The sequence below is a fragment of the Equus asinus genome, chromosome 20 (genome assembly GCF_041296235.1).
Source record: "Equus asinus isolate D_3611 breed Donkey chromosome 20, EquAss-T2T_v2, whole genome shotgun sequence".
NCBI lineage: Eukaryota > Metazoa > Chordata > Mammalia > Perissodactyla > Equidae > Equus > Equus asinus.
In genome coordinates this window covers 71,418,811-71,438,826 of record NC_091809.1, presented here as the reverse complement: position 1 = coordinate 71,438,826, position 20,016 = coordinate 71,418,811, and the positions used below count along the sequence as shown (strand labels likewise).

The window sequence follows — 20,016 nt, the reverse complement described above, 5'->3', positions numbered from 1 at the left end:
TTCTTTTCTATGTTATTCTTTAAGAATTCTCTGTTGTTATTTAGTATTTTATGTGTTTGATCGTCTTTCTTAAGTCCAAGAAAAACAACTGAATGCAGGAACCGTGCCATAATCTTCTTCAAATCCTCACCACAGCTTCATCCGTTGACCTTCTTTCTCATCTGACCTCAGTCCTACTTCAGGAAAATGTTAAGGCCTAATTAATATTTGTTAAGTTAATTAGTCTTTCAAGCAATGAGGAATCAAGAAGATTGACACAAGCAAAATAGCGATGCCCAGGGTAGATTTGAGAGGTTATTTTAATAGTGCAGGGATACAACATTAAGATGCTAACAGGTGTGACAAAAATGAAGTGGAAAGGAATGCATTGATATGAAAATTTGTGAAAGGAAAGACATTTGTCCTTGCCTATTGGGTTTTTATTGTTGGCATTAGAGGAATTTAGAGAAAAGATTGCTCATTGGGAAAGAAGTTTCAAGGAAGGATTTGCAAATAAAGTGGAGCTTAAGGAGGCCTTAAGCCTGCGGAATGTTAAAATAACATGGATAAACAAAATCCAATTCATCCGTGTATGGCATATATGGCAAAGAAATTAACTGCACGTGCTAAATTCCATGAAACCCTTCCAACAACCCCGTGAGGAGGATTTTCATGTCTCTTTTAAGGAGCTGCGGAAGGAGCAGTGGCTGCAAGCTTCTAAGATCGTTACAGATAACCTCTTACTCGGCATTTAGTCCCTAATGAAATCCTTGTGGGAGGAGAACCACTCGGGCCTAGTTTAACTCATCTTTGGTTTAACAGCAACAGGAGGCCTTTTCAAAATGTTCCATTCCCATGCAGGGTGGGTTATTAACGTGCCTAACGGATCGACTACAGCTGCTCCTTCCGCAAGTCTCATAAAGAGAAGGCGTCTCACAAAGGAGACGAAGGGGCGTATGCCATGCAGAGGCGTGTTGTTGGCTCGCCACAAGAATTTTCTTTCTCAAATTAAGCTAGTTCTTTTGATCCATAATTCAACAACCCGGACTCAAACCTTAAAACTAAACTACTCCTCATGCTGAGATTTAAGTTCTAGGCTTTAGTTAAGGTGCTTCAACTAAGATTAGAGGATTTTTTTTTTTCCTGAAACAGGAAATGATTTTTTCCAGCAGTCACTATAACGTCCAGATTCTAACTGAGTAAAGAGAGAACAGAAGAAGACACAGCTGTTTTGTGCTTGTGGGCTGGTGCAGCCAGGAAGTCTGTGGAGGAATCTCGCTTTATTTAAAACTGGAATGAAACATGGGATTGGATTGATGACGAAGGAGAGCGGAGTCCTGGAATGATAGTAGCTCCCACTGGAATGGAACTTGACACCTCGCAGGTGTTTTCACCTGTATTATTATATTCGACCTTCACAACAGCTGTCCGACATAGCACCTATGGAATGGTATTTTTAGTTACTTATTTACATGTGTGTTCCTGCGCTAAACCTGGAACACTCCAAAGGGCAGTGAATACGTGTGTCTCCTGTGCTTGATATGGTGCCTGGTGCAGAGTAGGTGGGCTGGGAGTGTTAGGGAAATGAAGTAAATTCTGTCACCTCGAATGCTTGGTAAAAGACAGGTATTAACCTGTACTATAGATGCAAACACTGAGGCTTATGGAACTTAGCAGAGTTGCCCAAGTCAAATAAAAGGCAGAAACTGTGCCTCAAGTCTGATGCTAAATCCAAATCATTGCCGCCATGCCATATTATCTCTGTGCTAAGTGCCCAGCGGCACACGTGAACCAAGGGGCTTACAAGACATGCCCTTGCAGAGGGTCCAGGGAAATGGCAGCGCCCCAGTTTGTGTCCATAAGATGACCTGATAATCAATTGCAAAGCTCTGTGTCAACATTGACCTGAACATGGCAGAGATGAATCTTCATGAATGTAGGATAAGAGAAAGTCCCAGGAATTTTACAATGGTTGCTGCAAAAACCATTTCTGTTTAGACGAAAGACTCCTTTTGATCTTACAGGAGGCATGTCAGCTAAATCTGATGTATGAAGAGTACTTATAGTTTTGAGACTTGAATCCTGGTTGGATATCTACCACTAACATGGTTATTATCTATACAAAGGTTCTTGTTTAAGAAAGCAATTTTTCTTGATTTTTTTTTCTTATTGGATAAAAAGGGCACATGCCCATACATATGAGGCACTAAGTCAGTTCCAGTCCCAATTCCTGTGGGATGCTTCAGATGCTTAACACTGTATCATTGTCCTTGCTTGCTTGTGTCTTTCTTTTATCGTGGTAAAGACACTTAACATGAGATTTACCCTCTTAGATTTTTTAGTGTACATTATAGTATTATTATCACTTCACATCTGTTAGGATGGCTGTTAATAATAATAAAAAAGAAGATAGCCAGTGTTGGTGAGGATGTGGAGAAATCAGAACTCTTGTGCACTCTTGGTGGGAGTGCAAAATGGTGCAGCCTCAATGGAAAATAGTATGGATGTTCCTAAAAACATTAAAAATAGAACTACAATATGATCCAGCAATTCTACTTCTGGGTATATGTCCAAAAAAGTTGAAATCAGGATCTCAAAGAGATATTAGCACTCCCATGGGCATTGCAGCATTACTCACGGTAGCCAAGATGTGGAGACAACCTAAATGTGTACTGACGGATGAATGGATAAAGAAAAAATGTATCTCTTTTGAATAGACATTTTTCCAAAGCAGATATACAAATGGGCAACAGATATATGAAAAATTGCTCAACATCACTAATAATGAGGCAAATGTAAATCAAGACTACAATGAGGTGTGACCTCATCCCTACGAGAATGGCTATTATCAAAAAGAGACGAAATCACAAGTGTTGGCAAGAATGCGGAGAAAAGAGAACCCTTGTGCACTTTGATGAGAATGTAAATTGGTGCAGCCACTATGGAAAACGGTATGGAGGTTCTTCAAAAAATTAAAAATCGAGCTACTATATGATCCAGCAATTTCATTTCTGGGTGTTTATCCAAAAGAAACAAGATCAATATCTCAAAAAGATATCTGCACCCTCATGTTTTTTGCAGCATTATGTACAATAGCCAAGACATAAGCCACTTAAGAGTCCATTGATGGACAATGGATAAAGAAAATGTGATATTATTCAGCCAGAAAAAAGAAGGAAATCTGCCATTTTTGACAACATGGATGGACTCTGAGGGCCTTATGCTAAGTAAAATAAGTCAGATAAAGACAGACACCATATGATCTCACTTATATGTGGAATTAAAAAAAAAATTACCATAGATACAGAGAACAGATTGGTAGTTGCCGGAGGTGGGGGAGTGTGGTGTGGGCAAAATGGGTGAAGATGATCAAAAGGTACAAACTTCCACTTATAAGATAAATAAATCCTGGGGATGTAATGTACAGCATAGTGACTATAGTTACCAATGCTGTATTGTCTATTTGAAAGATGCTAAAAGAGTAGGTCTTAAAAGTTCTTATCACACACACACACACAAATTGTAACTGTGTGGTGATGGATGTTACCTAAACTTATTGTGGTGATCATTTCACAGTATATACATATATCAAATCATTATGTTGTACACATAAAACAAATACAATATTCTATATCATTTATATCTCAATAAAGAAAGAAAATGTATCCTTGAACTATTAAAACAATTTTTTTTTTGAGGAAGATTAGCCCTGAGCTAACTGCTGTGAATCCTCCTCTTTTTGCTGAGGAACACTGGCCCTGAGCTAACATCTGTGCCCATCTTTCTCTGCTTTATATGTGGAACGCCTGCCACAACATGGCTTGCCAAGCAGTGCCATGTCTGCACCTGGGATCCGAACCAGAGAACCCCGGGCCGCTTATGTCAGTCTTCTGACTTCCTCACAGACAACAGGAAATTCTTCTTTCTCTGGTGACTTAGAAAAATTAATTGGGTAGATGTATACAAAAAACAGCAAAAAATAATGAAATACAAAAAATAGTATTCCTGATTAATGTTTATTTTTGTTTTTCACTTGCAATATACTGCCTTCTGTATGTATATCTGATCTCCCCACTTAAATTTCTTTATTCTTTCAAAATATCTCTGTGTATATATTTTCATATACATGCTACGTTTAATTTTTCAAAACAATCTGTGAGGCAGTTATCAACATCATGCCCATTTTAAAGACTATAAGACAGATGCTTAGAGAGGTTCAAGGGATTTGTGTGCACAAAAGTAGAAAATACTGAAGGTATAAAATCTTGCTATATGTGGTACTAAAGCCCATGACTTTCCCTTAGTTACTGATTGTAGGAGTATAGAAGATATAGTGGTATAAAAGCATGGCCTCTGCTTTGAAGGCATGTGAAGTGTAATGGCCAAAAATTGTTAGGTGTAGAAACCCTATTTCATATCTCTTTGAATTTCCAGTATGACGCACAGTGCCATATGCAAAATAAGTGATGAATTAACATTTAAAAAAAATAAATAATCCTTGTGTTGAAGAAGCAGTTCAAAATGACTCATGAAATATTGAATTAGAAGAAATAGTGATTGAAATTTTCAGATCACTCAGCTCTCCTGAATAACTTTTGCCTATATTTTGGTATTACTTACCTAATGAGTATCCAATAAGATTAGGGGAACATTATTGTGAGATTTTATCTATACCTTGAGATGGGACTAAAGGTAGAGAGTATGCCTCTAGCATTGACTTGGTCTTCTTCTGAAGAATTCGAGTTTGAACGAGATGACTACATGGCAGGTTGTTCCCTTTCTGACTTGGCATTTGTTATATCAGAAAGTATTTTGATTTCCTTCTTCCTTTCTTTTCTTTTTGTGAGGAAACTTGGCCCTGAGGTAACATCTGTTGGCAATCTTCCTCTTTTTGCTTGAGGAAGATTGTTGCTGAGCTAACAGCTGTGCCAATCTTCCCCTATTTTATGTGGGACGCTGCCGCACCATGGCTTGACAAGCAGTGACAGGTCTGCACCTGGGATCCAAACCCACGCACCCCAGGCTGCCCAAGCAGAGTGCGTGAACTTAACCACTAAGCCACCAGGCTGGCCCCTCCTTATTTTTTACAGGAAATTGTAAGCTATCAAATCTCTTCCTCAAATAAAATATATGCAAATATATATATATATATATGTGCAAAATATGTATTTCACAGGCAAGGACAACAGCCTCAGAAAAGATTTTGACCAGCTCCTCCTTTTTTCACCACAATAGGATACTAGACAAGAAGAGGATTGAGAGGACCGTGGAATCCCAGTACCTCTATTAAGCTTTCCACAGGCTGAAGAGAAGACTGTCCAATTTAATAACATAAATAGAATATACTCACAGTAATTAGTGATTCTTTTGGAAAAATAAGCAAAGGAAATTAGGAATCTGGTTTATATTTGTGGCAGTAATAACTCTAGTAATTGAATAAAGCTAGTAATTTCTATTTCGATCAACAGACATTAGCTAGGTTGAGTTTTTGTCAAACTTATAAAAGATTTCCCTGGGAAACTGCTTATAATAAGATTCCAAGAATTATTGTAAGTTACTCAGAATATAGAACTTTGTTTTTTAATCTATATATTTTTATAAAATTGGCAAAGAGTATAGAAAGTAAGAATGACAATAGATGGTTCATGAATAAACAGCTCCAGGATCAAATAAGTTAAACAAAATTAAAATAATTTGTGTGGAGCTTCTCAAGTCTTTATTATGTAAGTAGTCACTGAGAATCTCCAAGAAGGGCATATAGCATATAATTTTGGCTACATTAATTTCATTCATAATCCCATCTCTGCCATTTCTTTTTTCCTGCTCATGGAGTCTCTTGCACTTGGTCTGGTGTTTTCCAGAATAGAGTTTGTGACGTAACCAGAAACCTGACCTTGTAATTGCATGTCATGTTGCTTTCTCCCCGCTCTATCCAAATCTAGGCGTTATTATCGGGATCACAGATTGAACACCTTAATGTCGCCTATTGCTCTTTCAGGTTCCATCACAGTGAGTTTTCTTTCTTTATTAAGATTGACAGTTCCTATAGGGTGGAGATTATTTCACGCTTTCCTGAGCACCCCATAATCCCTTGAACAGTGCTACGCACATACAGAAAGGTTCTCCATGCACTCTTATTGATTGGTTGATTGAATCAACAGACCCAGAGCACTGTTGGGTACTGAGGATGTAAAATTGAACAAGACATGTCTTTTGCCCACAAACACCTTTAGTGAGAAGACAGGCAACCAGATAATATGCAATATCAGAGGTAAGCCCCATATAGTTTAGAATTGTGAAGGTGGGCAGATGTAAAATAGACTATATGAATCTTAGAAAGCCTTCAAAGAGGAATTGACAGTGGAGTTGGGTTTTGAAAGTGGGTAGGAGTTTGCCAGGTCTAACAAGAATGGGGTTGGAGATGATGGATCAAAGGAGAAAGGAAGGGTAATTCAGGTAGAAACACAGGTGTGATACTGTAGAAAGAGTCAGTGTGTTTGGAGAATGGTAAGAAATTGGAGATGTCTGGAGAAGAGAAGGTAAGTGCGGAGACGGAGGGAATACGGTCAAAGAAGTTAGGTCAGGGTTAGTGTGTGAGGGGCCTTGTATTCTGAGTGCACGAATTTGGATTTTATCCCAGGTGGCAGATAGCTTAGTGGTTAGAGAATGAATTGGGATTCAGACTGAGTGGGGCTCCAATCTGAGCTTTACTATCTACCTTTTTCAAAGATTACATAAGAGATCATACAGAAAGCACTTAAAACAGTGTCTGGTGTATCTCAGCACCCAAAAAACGTTGGCTGCTGTTACTGGTAACCACAGGAGAACATGAACTTTAAATCAGAGAAATTATATCATTGAATTAATTTCATTGTTATTTCTTGGTTTCATTTTACTTAACTTTCCGGAATTGATTTTTGAGTAAATAACTATGATGGCAGGGTGGAGAATGGAAGAGAAGACCCAAAAAACACTTTCTAGACTGGGCAGCCTTGGGTAATAGTAGTACTAACTATAATTTACTGAGTGCCTGCTGTGCGTCCAGCGGTATGCTGAGTGCTGAACTTGCATTATCTCATTTAACTTTCACAGCATTATAGTAAGGGAAGTGCCATATTATTATCCTCATTTTACAGAAAATGGAGATTAAACAGGTAAAATGGCACTTCAAGGTGATATTCCGGCTAGAGCTGGAACCAGGTTTACGTCTGTGATTTCAGAATTTTCACTAAACCACTCTACTGTGTAACTTATTTAATATCCTTGAGCCTCATTTTCCTCGTCTGTCCCAAGGAAAGGCAAAATACCTAGCTTTAATGTTCTTGGAAGAACTCAATTTCATAATGTTTGGGAAGGGGCTGTTACAGTGTCTGATGCATTGTAATTATAGTGATGGTAGTAATTGTTATTATTATTCTTACCTATTTTAGAACATCTTGAAATATAAATTAGAACATTATTTGAAATCAACTTTGGGGAATGAATGAAGAGAAGATACCGCAATGATATTAATCTATTGCTAAGAAGCTGGCTGACCTCTATGGTACTGGAAAAGCAGAATCTTTCTCTTCTATGGACTCTGAGTTCTATAGAACTGTGTGTGTAGCCCTTTCTGAACACTCAATTCAGGTTGATTATTATTTAGTTTCTATTATCTTAGTTCTATTTGCACTGGCATGAGCTATGTTTTATGATATCAAATGAGGATTTAATCTTATGCATAAGTTTCCTGTGGGAGAGGGTTCAGTATTGCATTGCAATTATCTGTTTTTCTGACTCTGTTCCCCAATCGATTACAGATTTTCAAGGGCATTAGTCATGTCTTGGTCATCCATTTCTCTCCAGAACTTTGTAAGTGCTTGGTTTATAGTAGGTGCTTAGTAAATGAGCATTACATGAAGGAAGAAATAATCGAATGAATGAAAGGTAGAACAATTTTAACACAGACATCGTATTTTGGGGCTACTTTCCAAATTTGAGTTCCAATTAATTAAATAATGACTATTATGGCATCACTGTTAGCAGATTCTCTAAGGCTTTATCAAACATTTATTCCCCTTAAAATTAGATCCTACATCTAGTAGATGAAAATCAGTTACTCAACTGATTGGGGCTTAATCCTTCACGTAAGTGATATCATGACATAGCAACAATAAAAACAACCCTTTACCACCCTCCTTCCTGCTAGCGCTGGAGGGGGATTACAGGTCTATCCATTTCATTTGAATAAGGGAGCCCTTTCTCGAAGAGAAACAGAGAGGCTCAGAATTCTGCACCTCTCCTTCGTGGGGTACAATACGAGCACGTCAGAGTGCAGACTCCAAGGAGCACTCCGATGGAATGCTTCCCCTGAGACAAGAGATAATAGCATTTGTCGTTGAGGTTTTAGCCATTCCTGAGGGTGGACCATCTTGGTATGAACTCACACGGTAACAGGGGTTAGAGAATTTCCGATTCTTAGAGCACCTCCCTGTTTAGGACTCTCTTTCACTTCTGCTATCAGGAGGACTCTGCTCTGAAACACAGTTAGACTGTCCACTGTGAAATATGAAAAGATGACAAGTTACACTACATTCAGACAGAAGAAAAAAACCAGCTCACATAAAGGGAAAACAGCCACATAATATTTCAGGACACTAGAGTGTTATGGATACATATAATGTTCTCCTTCCTTTCCAAATGTGGGGGTAGGGGTAGGAGGGAGAGGAGAGGGAGTGTCTCTAAGACCCTGCCAATGTTACACATAACAGTGTTCCACTCTGCTATGACTACGCACATTGTCAAACTCCTTCTCTCCCTGCCAGCAACTTGGCTCTGGAAGAATCAACCCAGGCATGGATTTATAGGATCCTGTCCATTCTGTAGTTTCATCATTGAAAACATAGGCAAAGGAGATGCAGGTGACGCTCATGGTTTTCTGTGGTTGGTTGAACTTGCCTCACTCCCTCCCTGGACTGGTTGTTCAGTAGTGGCCACAGAACCAGCCCAGATATTTGCCCAGTAAGTATGATGCTTGACTATGACTCTGGGAAGAACTAGAGGGAGGAGGGGGGTGGACAAGAAAGAGGCCCTATCAGCTGATACTAAAAGTATCTATAAAGTCACACACGGTTATCCTTTTCCCGGTCCCTCCGTTCACTTTCAGGGTAAGAAAATCGGGATTAACTGCTCTCTAACCCCTTATTTAGAATTGGTTTACATTGTAGTTGTCTCCTCTTTGATTTCTTTTCTCTTAATGCTCATTTTAAACTTATTTCTCATGGATAAATTTCATTGTGTGTGTGTGTGTGTACTTATATGAACAAATATGAAGTTGGAAAAAAAGATTTGAAGGCCTTAGAAGTTTTGGCCTCTCCTTTTGTATGTCTCCAGGCCCTTTCTCCTCCCTACTAAAGGAATCCCTCTCCCTCCCATGCACACTCTTTTTGTTAGTTTTTATTTAATGCTAAAGAAATGGGAAGGAAAAAATATAGAATGGGAGGGTCATTTGTTCCCAATTAACTATGCTTATCTGTGGGGCTGAGGTGGTTACTCCAACAGAATGGTGTTTACTCTAGCATGTCCTGTTCCCGTCTGCCCCCCCGGGACATATCAATGTCATAAGCCTTGCCATTACCTTGGCTGTATCCAAATAAGTGAGGAAACAAAAGCTAAATGGTATCTTGCTGTTGTAGAGAAACTGGGACCATTCCCATGTAGACACATGGAGTGGCTACCTCTGTAGATCTGGACTTGACCCAAGGAAGATTGGTCTGTCTGATCTGGGGTCTCTTTACTCTCTAGGTCCCACTATCTCCTATCCTCTCCTCTCCCATTCTCGATCATGACAGCCTTGCGCCGATCTAATAGCTGGGCTGATCAGATCTGGGAGTTCTAAGCATTGACGACACATTCCCAGGAACACTGCATGACACAATTGAGATGTAATGTTTGCTGGGAATAACTCCATGATGTCTCTTAGACAAATGGATTGTTTCAAAATAGCGGTTTATGGACTGGCTTAATCAGAATGACCTAGAAAACTTGTTACACTACAGATTCTTAGGTTGTATTGCCCAAGAGTTTGCCTCAGAATGTTTGATAGGTAGCCAAGTTTGCTAGGTTTGGGAACTCCAGTCCTAGACAAATGCCTCAAATCAGAAGTCACTGGAGAGAGCTCCTGAGCTCTCATTTGATGCAGTCATTTTCGCCTTGTAGCCAACTCTGGCGCTGTTTGATTTTCAAGGACAGGAATTATGCCACTTTGTCATATTAGAACGGAAGGAAACCAGAAGCCCCAGTAGCAGTCTGTTCAGTTACTCCCACAAAATGATCCATTGAGTCTTATCTTCCAGACACACTGAGATCCAAAGGTAGCTGTATAAAGGAATCATGGGCATAAGGCCATCCGATACACTAATGTGCACACATGCATGCCTACACATGTGCACACACTCTCATTGTCTTTTCTCTGGAAGCCATGGATGAAGTTGGCCAAGCTCTTGGCCAGGCCTGCTATAAATGGTTGCTCAGGCTGTATACTGCACAGTTCCGGGCACCAATTTCACAGGCTGCAATGTGAATGGCCCCCCCAGCAGTTGTGCAATGCGTTGGTCCTTGGGGAAAGTTAGACATTATTTTGAAAACCAGAAGGAGCCCACTACTGAGGAAGCAAACCCAATGTTTGGGGGTGTAAGTTCAACAGATTCAAGTGGATTCTTCAAGTGGATGCAGCTTGCTCTCAAGCTCTGCTCTCAGCACATGCACACACATATGTACACACTCTATATTCTAGACTTGTCCTTTCCTTTAATCCAGGCTGATTTCCAAAAGCTTCCCGTCCACACCTCTGCACCACAGATGGATTGGGAAATGCCACAACAAATTAGAGGTGGGAGTTAGTTCATAGTGAATGATTCCCCAACTCAAGGTTCCTCCAGTGTTCTTGAACTGTTTAATGCCACTCTTGACTCTCGTTATCTCCAGAGCCATTTCCTTGAAACCCAGTCCCATGCAGTAAAGCACGTTCAATTCATGCAACACAGCTCACTTGATGCTTATAGTTCCAAATACCCCCGTTTACTGGGCACAGCTCAGTTGGGAGCGCCCGGTAGGAAGGAACATGCACAGCGCAGCGACAGTGGGTGTGGACCACCAAACACAGAGAAGTGAAGGAGCTGCAAAGCTACAGTAGCTAGAGGAGGACTAGCTTTCCTGATTTCAGTTCACAAAAAGTCTCTTGCCTCTACAGTTCACTGGTTTGGCATGACATTTGGCCTTGGCTGTGAGATGATGTTACATTGAAAGTAAGTCAGATTTATTCCCAGGATTGTCTGGGATCAGGGGCTGGAGTCTTCCTTCAATGGCAGTCCTGCCCTCAAAATCCGTCCTAGGCTTTTGCATTTGTTTTACTAAGTGATTAGCTAGTCATGAGAAGTGAATTTCCTCCAATCTCTTCCACTTTGCAAACTCCAGAAACATTTGACTAGTAAGTTAAAATCCATGGGAGAACTCACTGTGAGCTGAGGCTTCAGACATGCAAAGCGCACAACCCTGGGAAACAGCAGCATCTGGGACAGGAGGCTCCCATCGCTTCACGTGAGGATGGCATGGGTTTTGCAAATCAAACACACACAGAAAACCAGCGGTGGCCCAGGTTGGACACACTGTGTGGGATGCAAGGTTGAGTGAGGACCCAGACCAGGGAGCCACCTGTTCCTCTAGCTTGCATACATTTAGTTCACACCACCTCCAGCCACTCACAGTTTGCTTACCTGCTCATTGTTGCTCTCCCACCATTCCCCATACTCCCTTTGGGGGTGAAACACTCTATTTCCGACTTGTGCTGGGCCAATCTCCTGTCTTTGTACCTGGTGAGCATGAACAAGGACAGGAGCAAACAGAAAGATGTGATTGTGTGCTTCACTGGCCAGGCCAAGGAAGAGCTGTGGCTGTAGAGGGTTGCCCCATGCACCACAGGGGCTCCTGCTGTTCACTGCAGTGGCGGATCTGTGATACTTACTAGATGATTGTGTTGGTATATGGATAACGTTGGGGATGATTTTGTTACTTCTTAGTTAGGCCACATGTAATCTACCCTTTTGCATTGCCTATTCATCTGTGAATTCAGCATATTTAATAGTCAGTGGTAAAAGGAATGCAACTCCTAGCATCTAACAAAACATTAATATCAATAAATTAGAGTTTATTTAGTGCTTATTGTGCCAGACATGGTGCTACCGAAATTTAGGTCTGGCAACAACCCTGTGGTTGAGGCTCTTTATTTTTATATCCATTTTACTGAAGAAGAAAGCTAAGATTGTAAAGATTAAGTAGATTGATCAAGGATTTGAGCACAGGGAGTCTTAAGTTTAGAACCCACACTTTTAGTGACTATTATGTGTTGCCTTCCATTATCAGTTTTTAAAAAAATTGTTCTTATCATTAATGAACCTTCATTGAGTGGTACTATATCTGAGCATTGTATTAGACACTGGAGATGCCAAAAGAGAAAAGAGATGTTCCTTGGATGTGAGAGGTTTATATAACCATTAAGCTGAAGTACCACAGTTAGTATTGGGCTGCCTACATTGTGGAGGGTGGCTCAAACAGCTTTTGTGTCAGAATTGGCAATTCACCACATCTGGAAGGTACTAGATGTTTCTTCTAAAATAAATTATGAGGTTCCCAACATTAGTCTGCTACATGGTACATCAAGATGAGCCCTTATATTTGAATGAGTTTTCAGAGCCCACATGCTTTCACAGAAATAATCTGTTTTTTATGCATCAGTTTAAGCCTGTGAAGTAAAGAGGCATGATTACTCCGTTTGCCAAATGAGGAAACTGAGACTAACTTAACCGACTTGACCAATGTCCCAAGCCTAGTAAGTAGAGAATAACTACCTGTAGAGCTTGCAGGGACTCAAGACTTAAGATTTATTACTTTTATTACCTTTTTCCTCCTAAAACTGGAGGCTGATATGATGCCCCTTCATCCATGTTCCTGGTATTCCCCAGGAAATGATAAAGTGACTTGCTAATGGAAGACTTGGTCACCCTTGATATAGTCACCTTTTTTAAAGTTTCCTTTCCTGCTGTCTCAAAATTCATGTTAAATAAGACAAAATGTAACAAAATTAAAATCATTATTAGGAGGGATAGAGGGCTTCCTCTTAGTTTTTTCTCTCATAAGATATTAAAAATATTTAGTATTTGAATGAACTGGCTCATTACATCAAGACAAGTGGATGGAAGAGACATTGGTTGAGCATCTAATAAATTCAAGGCAATGGGCTTTGTACTGGAGATCTAGAGATAAATAATCCACGGGTCCCGCCTCATAGAGCTCACAGTCTAGTGGAAGAAGGCAGGGAAGAAGGGAAGTATGTACACAACTAACTTTAGATCTAGCCATGAATAGGAGAGGGAAAGAACTTAAAGATTTTCTTAGACGAGGTAAAGCATCAGACCAACCCAGACTGAGCAGCCTTATTTTAACAAGAGAATCCCTTGTGAGTATCTGTCATTGAATGACATTCCACATTTCGATAGACTATTTTGTGCTTATGTGTGAATTGGGTTGCACAACCAGAATTCTGCTCTATGGCTTAAATTAAAAGAATGCTAATATTAATAAAATAATAGACTTATTGATGGTCATTCAGTTCCTTACAAAGGGGTCTTTAAAGTATTTTTGAATATCCTTTGTTAGGCTAATTGTCAGTTAACCATGTCAATCTTTCATCGATCAGTTAGGACAGCTTCACTCTTAATGCTCATAAGCCCTTCTTTCTCTTCTCATGCACACGCACACACTCTGCCTGGGGACCCTGTCCATGAAACCCTGTTCATGAAATAGATCCTGAACATCCTAGTCCATCAAAACCCAACCTCTTTTGGTAAAAGCTTTTACAAAACAAAAAATACAAACTCCAATTTATTCCAGTCAAGTAAGAGATACTGTAGACGTTTTGGAACTTCCAAGCAGTTTGTATTCAAAGCAAGGTGAAATACCATTAATACAGATTGGGAAGCTCATCTTTGCTTTTGGATGGGACCCTTCTTGCCTGTCTATAACTATAATTACAGTTTAATTATATTCACCAGATACTTAAATAGGCCACATTTTCATTCATTCCCTTATTCATTATTCCACTCACCAATAATGTGCTGATTAAAGTAACTAATAATGATTTTATAGTTTCCATTGCAGATGTACAATTCTTTCTAGTTGGGTTTTATTTCAGAATATGGAACTATAAATTTAAAATAGTTTAAGCCTTTCAGAGTTTATAGCTTATAAAATATCATTAAAATTTTATTTCGTTTATATAATAAATTCATTTATCTTTTAGGCCCTTATGAAAACATATATATCTCTCTCTATATATAAATACAGACACATGCATGTGCACACACTTACTTGCGAGACACTATTTTGAGTGCTTTACAAATATTAACTCACTTTTCAAATAAAATGCTTAATTTATTATAATTATTTTCAGGTCATAATAGAAATAATGATAACAATAACAGAATATTGAATTGCCAGGTTCTTTTCTGTACATTATCCTCAATTCTTAAAGCTACCCTACAAAGTAGGTGCTTTATCTTCATTCCAAAGAGACAGGCATTGAGGATCAGTATCAGTAAATCCAAGCTCGCACTGTTTGTGAGCGGGGAACCCAAGATTAGAAATTGGGCCTCTCTGATTCCAAAGCTCATCCTATTTTCACTAAACTTCTCTCTAAGTAACAATGTCAGTAGTTTTAGAAACAAAACTACAAAGGCTTATTATTTAGCTTTTCTCTTCTTAGCTCCATTTTGTAAATGAGTAGTAAAGTTAACAAGGACAACCAGTGGAAGCTCTAGTAATAGGACTTTACATTTTGTTCCCTCATTTGGGTCCATATAGATGTACCACATATGCTTAATTTACATCATTCACACCATTACCGAATACTCCGAGTGCAAGGCCCTGTGATAAGGAGCATGTGGGTAATTCTATGCCACAGATACGTTCACGGTCTAGAGTGGGAGGATGAAATGTAAATAAGTCATTTCTAAACAGTGTGAGAAGTTTTATTATAGAAACAAATACAAGGCTACCTAACCCATACTAGAATGACAGGGAAAATCTCAGTGAGGTGCCTAAGATAAACCTTAAAAGATGAGTAGGAATACACTGTGAAAAGATGGATAGGCAGGCAGAAGAAAAATCAATGGCAAACATGTGGCGAGGCTTAGCACATGGTGTATATGGGGAACAGTCTTCAGTACTTTTTACAGTGATAAGTGTAAAATAAGAGAAGGTGAAGTGGGCAATGTGGATGGAGAGGTATACAAAAGGTAGCTCATGGATGAATGTATCTTGTAGGTCATGAGATCCACTGTGAGATCTTTAAGGTAAGAAAAAAAATTGTGGTCAGTGTTGACATTTAGATAAAATACTGTGGACTTGAGGGAACAAAACTAGAGATAGACTCATACTACTGCAATAGTCCATGTGAGAGCTGATGAGATAATACCTTAGCGTAGTGATGGTATGGATGAAAAGTAGAGTACAGTTTCAAGAATACGTAGGAGGTAAAATCAGTAGGTTTTATTGGATGATGAGTGTAAGAGAGAGATGTGTAGAATGCTACCTCAGTTACTACCTTGGGTGGTACACTTAACTAAGTTAAGAAAATACAAGAGAAGGAGTATATTTGGAGGAAAAAAATAAAAAGCCTCATTTTGGAATACTGAGTTTGAGATGATGGTGGGACATCCAAGTGGACACATTCAGTAGACACATGGATATAAGAATCTAGTGATTAGGGCACTGTTAGACACTTGGGAGCCATCAGCATACAGATGGTTTTGTGCTGTAACACCTCGTCTGCCAGGGAAAGTACACCCTGAGTGGTCATGCTGGGGCTGCAGCCAATGAGTCCCTCTTCATCTCTAACCACGCCTGCTAAGCAGAGGGATCCTAAGATCCCGCCTCAACACTCCACGCCCTAGCCCCTCCCACACTCACTCTTGTAGAGGGGGCCTCATCCCCGCTCCAGGCTGCTCTTCTCATCATTCTCACCTCCCTGGTGACATTGGTGTGTGGTATTGTCTGCGTGTGTTAATTCTATCACCCTTTCCAGCCCACTACCGATAAACAACTGTTTAAGGGGGAAAAAAAGAAGAATGGTTGAAAGTGCTCACAAAGAACAGATAGACTACAGAGTCAGTGGAGAGAAGGGGCTTACAAACTCGCTCATTCTACCTGTTCCAAAACTTTTATGATACTGTTAATGTAAGCATTCCCTCAAAACATTTACTGAGTAACTACTATATGCCAGATACTGAATTCACGATTCTTCAGTCTGCTAAATTTTCTCTTATAGTCTTCAGACTTCTAGATCTGTGCTCAATGTGTCTTTGACACGTTGGTTTCTGGGCTATAACCTTGGCATGAAAAACTATCTCAATGGTTTTAAAAGATTTAAGAATGATTTGTTCTAAAATTAGCTTTAGTTGCCTTCCCTGAAGATTTTTTTCCATTTGTACCTCCTTTGTCCAGGAATCTCTAGTTCCTCTTTAGTCAATTCTATAAGAGCCCATGTTCATCTAGTGAATTTAAGAGATCTTGGGGTAAGAATTGCCCAGAATTGGATAGTAAATGTAATTTCCCCATAATGATTTCAATCAAAAATTCCACTTCTTCACTTCCTTTCCCCCTTCCCTACTAATATCTATTAAACATTAGATTGCTGAAATTTCTATATGGGATATGTGGTCCAGAATGAGCTGAAAGACTAGAATAAAATAAAGAACTTCAAAGAAAGTTCTTTATATTAGGTGAAACAGCAGGTATTGGGGGAATGGTGCCCGAAGCTGGAAAGAAAGGAGAGAGTTTGACATTGGAAATAAATATTCCTTATGTGAGAGCAATCCAGGTAAGAGCAAGTTTGAGTAAGTGGCCAGAGGTAGGATGGCTAAAATGATAATTCTAATTTCATTAGAATTCAATCATTAGAATTGAAAAAATGAGACTATGGTGATAATTTGCCCTTTATGTGGGCACTAAAGTAACCCAGAAAAATAGCAGAGCTTGGGGTAGACAGAAATTCTTTTCCCAGAAATTGGCAGTAAATTATAGTAATTATAAACAAAGTTGAAAGACAGCGGGAAACTAGACGTCAAGAGCCTCAGGAGGCAGAGTTTTTAGCGTTTACATTTCTGTGAGTGAGACGTGAAGCATGTTTGGAAGCAGCACTGAGTTGCCAACCCCAACTCTGTGCCCTGAGGAATGTGTGATGTGAAAGAATAACTAACTCCGTCTGAAAGGGCTACAGGGGAAGGGATGTCCTTAGGAGAGAACTGGGTCTTAGGTAAAGAAAAGATAGTAAATGGAATGTTTAGTGAAGAAATTGAAGATGAAGGAGGGTCTTTATCATCCAATAAGGATTACAACAGAGCCTTCAAATGGTTTGGAAGGGAGAAGTCCAGTGGAGAAAACAAAGAACAATACGTGTAAGTGGAATTTCCGAAAGTGATACTACTTCTGAGATGCTGGGAAGATTCCTTCGGTGAATTCTCTCACCTAATGTCAGAACAAAGATTTTCCATCCTCCATGACTGAGGAGGCTAATTATATACATACTGATGTGAGTAGATATCCCACGGCACATTTGAAGTGATGTTTATGATAGATATTGCAGACGCTCTGAGAACGTGCTTAGACATGGGGGAAGAAAGCACAGAGATCCTAGAGGTCTCAGTAGTGGAGGGAGAAAAGGGACAGAAAAGGAGAAAGCTGAAGGTACCAGAGGCACCCTTCCCTGACTCCACAATTTTGTCCAGGGCTTGTCCTGCTTAAGGTTTTGTTCTTTCCAATAGATAAAATTATCCTGAGAAATAACTTTCTTTTACTATCTTCTCTCCCACACCGACTCCTACTATGCCACATACTCCACTCCTTGAAGGAGCACTGAGTTAATTCTTCTGACGTCTTCCAACACCTAGTTCATTTTCCACCCCTAAGCTAGTTATTGTGCAATTTAGCGAAAACCACAGACAGATATTTTCTCATATGTGTAGGAAGCCTTGTCTACTTATTTTACTTAATCTTTCATTCCTTAAAGTATTCAGAGGGAAAAAATCCAATATGATCTCTCTCAGAAGTCAATGAAAGGGAGATGTAAAATTCTGGATATTTCATATGTTTTATGTGTTAAGTTTTAGTAATTCAGTATAGAATGGACACTCACATGACAGGAAGATAATGGGAGTAAGTGGGTAGGAGGATGTTCTTCAAGGAAATCTCTCATTTAAACCGTTATAAATGCATCTCATTTATGAAGCAAATTTAAATCCTCTTTTTCCTCAACTACTTGCCATGATTCAGAATAGAAGTATGATGTGAACATAGAAAAATGATATGGAAAGAAACTAGTCTTTCTTGATCAATAAAGTGCAGAAAAAGTAAGTTATTGAGTGAAGGACACTTGAAGCAGTTATAGAACAAGTCACTCCGAATGTCACAGAAAACTCAGTAAGGGATTTTCATACCAACACTGCAGTCCAAAAGACAGAGCTTTAAGGCTAAGATTGAGCATAAACCTGGAAGACTAGAGAATTTAAAAAAATGACCAGAATGATAAACTTTGAGAATGAATGCATGGATGAATAGGTGAATGAAATGGAAAGGTAATGTTAGGGGTTCTCAAATCTCCAAAGGGCTTTGTTGTTGTTTGTGTTTTGTTTTTAATAATAAATGAAAATGAGGCAACTTTGTAGACTTCGGTCAAGAGACCAAAAAAGAGGGAAAAAATTAAAAATATTTTGACAGAGGGAATAACTGCTATTTGAGATAAAATAATTATAGAAAAAAAGGAGGAAAGACACAATTTTTTCACTTACACTTCATAAGGCAAAAGTCAGCATATACTGCAGGCTCCATCTTCAAAACATTCAGAATCTGAACATTTCTTACCAATTCCTCTATTTACTATCCTGGTCCAAGCCACCATCATCTCTCTGTTTTTTTAAAGATTTTATTTTTTCCTTTTTCTCCCCAAAGACCCTGGTACATAGCTGTATATTTTTAGTGTGGGTCCTTCTAGTTGTGGCATGTGAGATGCTGCTTCAGCATGACTTGAGAGGTGCCATGTCCGTGCCCAGGATCCTAACTGGGGAAATCCTGGGCTCCACGCCCCCCGCCACCCGAGAAACAGAGCTCTCGAACTTAATCACTCGGCCATGGGGCCGGCCCCTCCACCATCATCTCTTACCTTGAAAATTGTAATAGCTTCCTAAACTGGTGCTGCTTCTGTCCTTGCTAACACCCCTCTATCCTGACCCAACCCAATCCGACCTCCATGTAGGAACCAGAATAATCCTGTCAAGACAAACATTTTTTTGTATCACTTTTCTGCTCAAAACTCTCAATAACCCATCTCTCTGAGTAAAATCTAAGTTTCTTATAATGATTTTCAAAGTCCTACCAAATCTTCCCCCTCCCCCATTACTTTCTTACTTTATTACATTATGATCCCCAAACTTACTCTTTTCTCCCTTTCCCACTTTGTTTCGTCTACACTGATCTTGTTCTTGCTTGAAGTCACCAGGCATCCTCCCACCATGGTGCCTTTGCTTTGGCCATTTCCTCTGCCTTCAATGTTTTCCCCAAAAATATCCTCCAATATTTCAAATCTTTTCCCAAATGTCACTTCAATATAGCCTGCCATGACCAGTGTATTTAAAAATGCAACTGCGACCCCACTCTTCCTGTTAACATTTCTTGCCTTTATCTTTTCCAAAACAATTTATATTTTACTTATTTGTTTTACTTACTGTCTATCTTCCCCAATAAAATCTTTAAAAGAGTGTAAGCTCTGTGAACGCATGGATTTTGGACTTTTTCTTTACTGTTGTCTTTCCAGTGCCTACAATATTGCCAAGCTTATTACAGGTGATAATAATTGTTGAATGAATGTATGCATGAATGAATGAATGAAAAGAGAACAAAATGGGGAAATTTTCAGGTGGGAAGGAGGAAAGATTAGCAAGTTCGTGTTAA

General features: G+C 39.3%; 1 protein-coding gene across 4 annotated transcripts in view; it reads right to left on the bottom strand.

Annotated features, from left to right (window-relative positions):
* The window catches only part of GRM5 (glutamate metabotropic receptor 5), a 468,644-nt gene that overhangs the window by 10,570 nt on the left and 438,058 nt on the right, over window positions 1-20,016 (bottom strand). For 3 of the 4 annotated variants that reach the window (XM_044752744.2, XM_044752743.2, XM_044752745.2), the window contains exon 9: window positions 11,733-11,828. The exons of the other annotated variant lie outside the window; for it this stretch is intronic. In XM_044752744.2, the coding sequence (XP_044608679.1) occupies window positions 11,733-11,828 (96 nt within the window). The remainder of the gene's footprint in view (window positions 1-11,732; window positions 11,829-20,016) is intronic. 4 annotated transcript variants of the gene reach the window in all.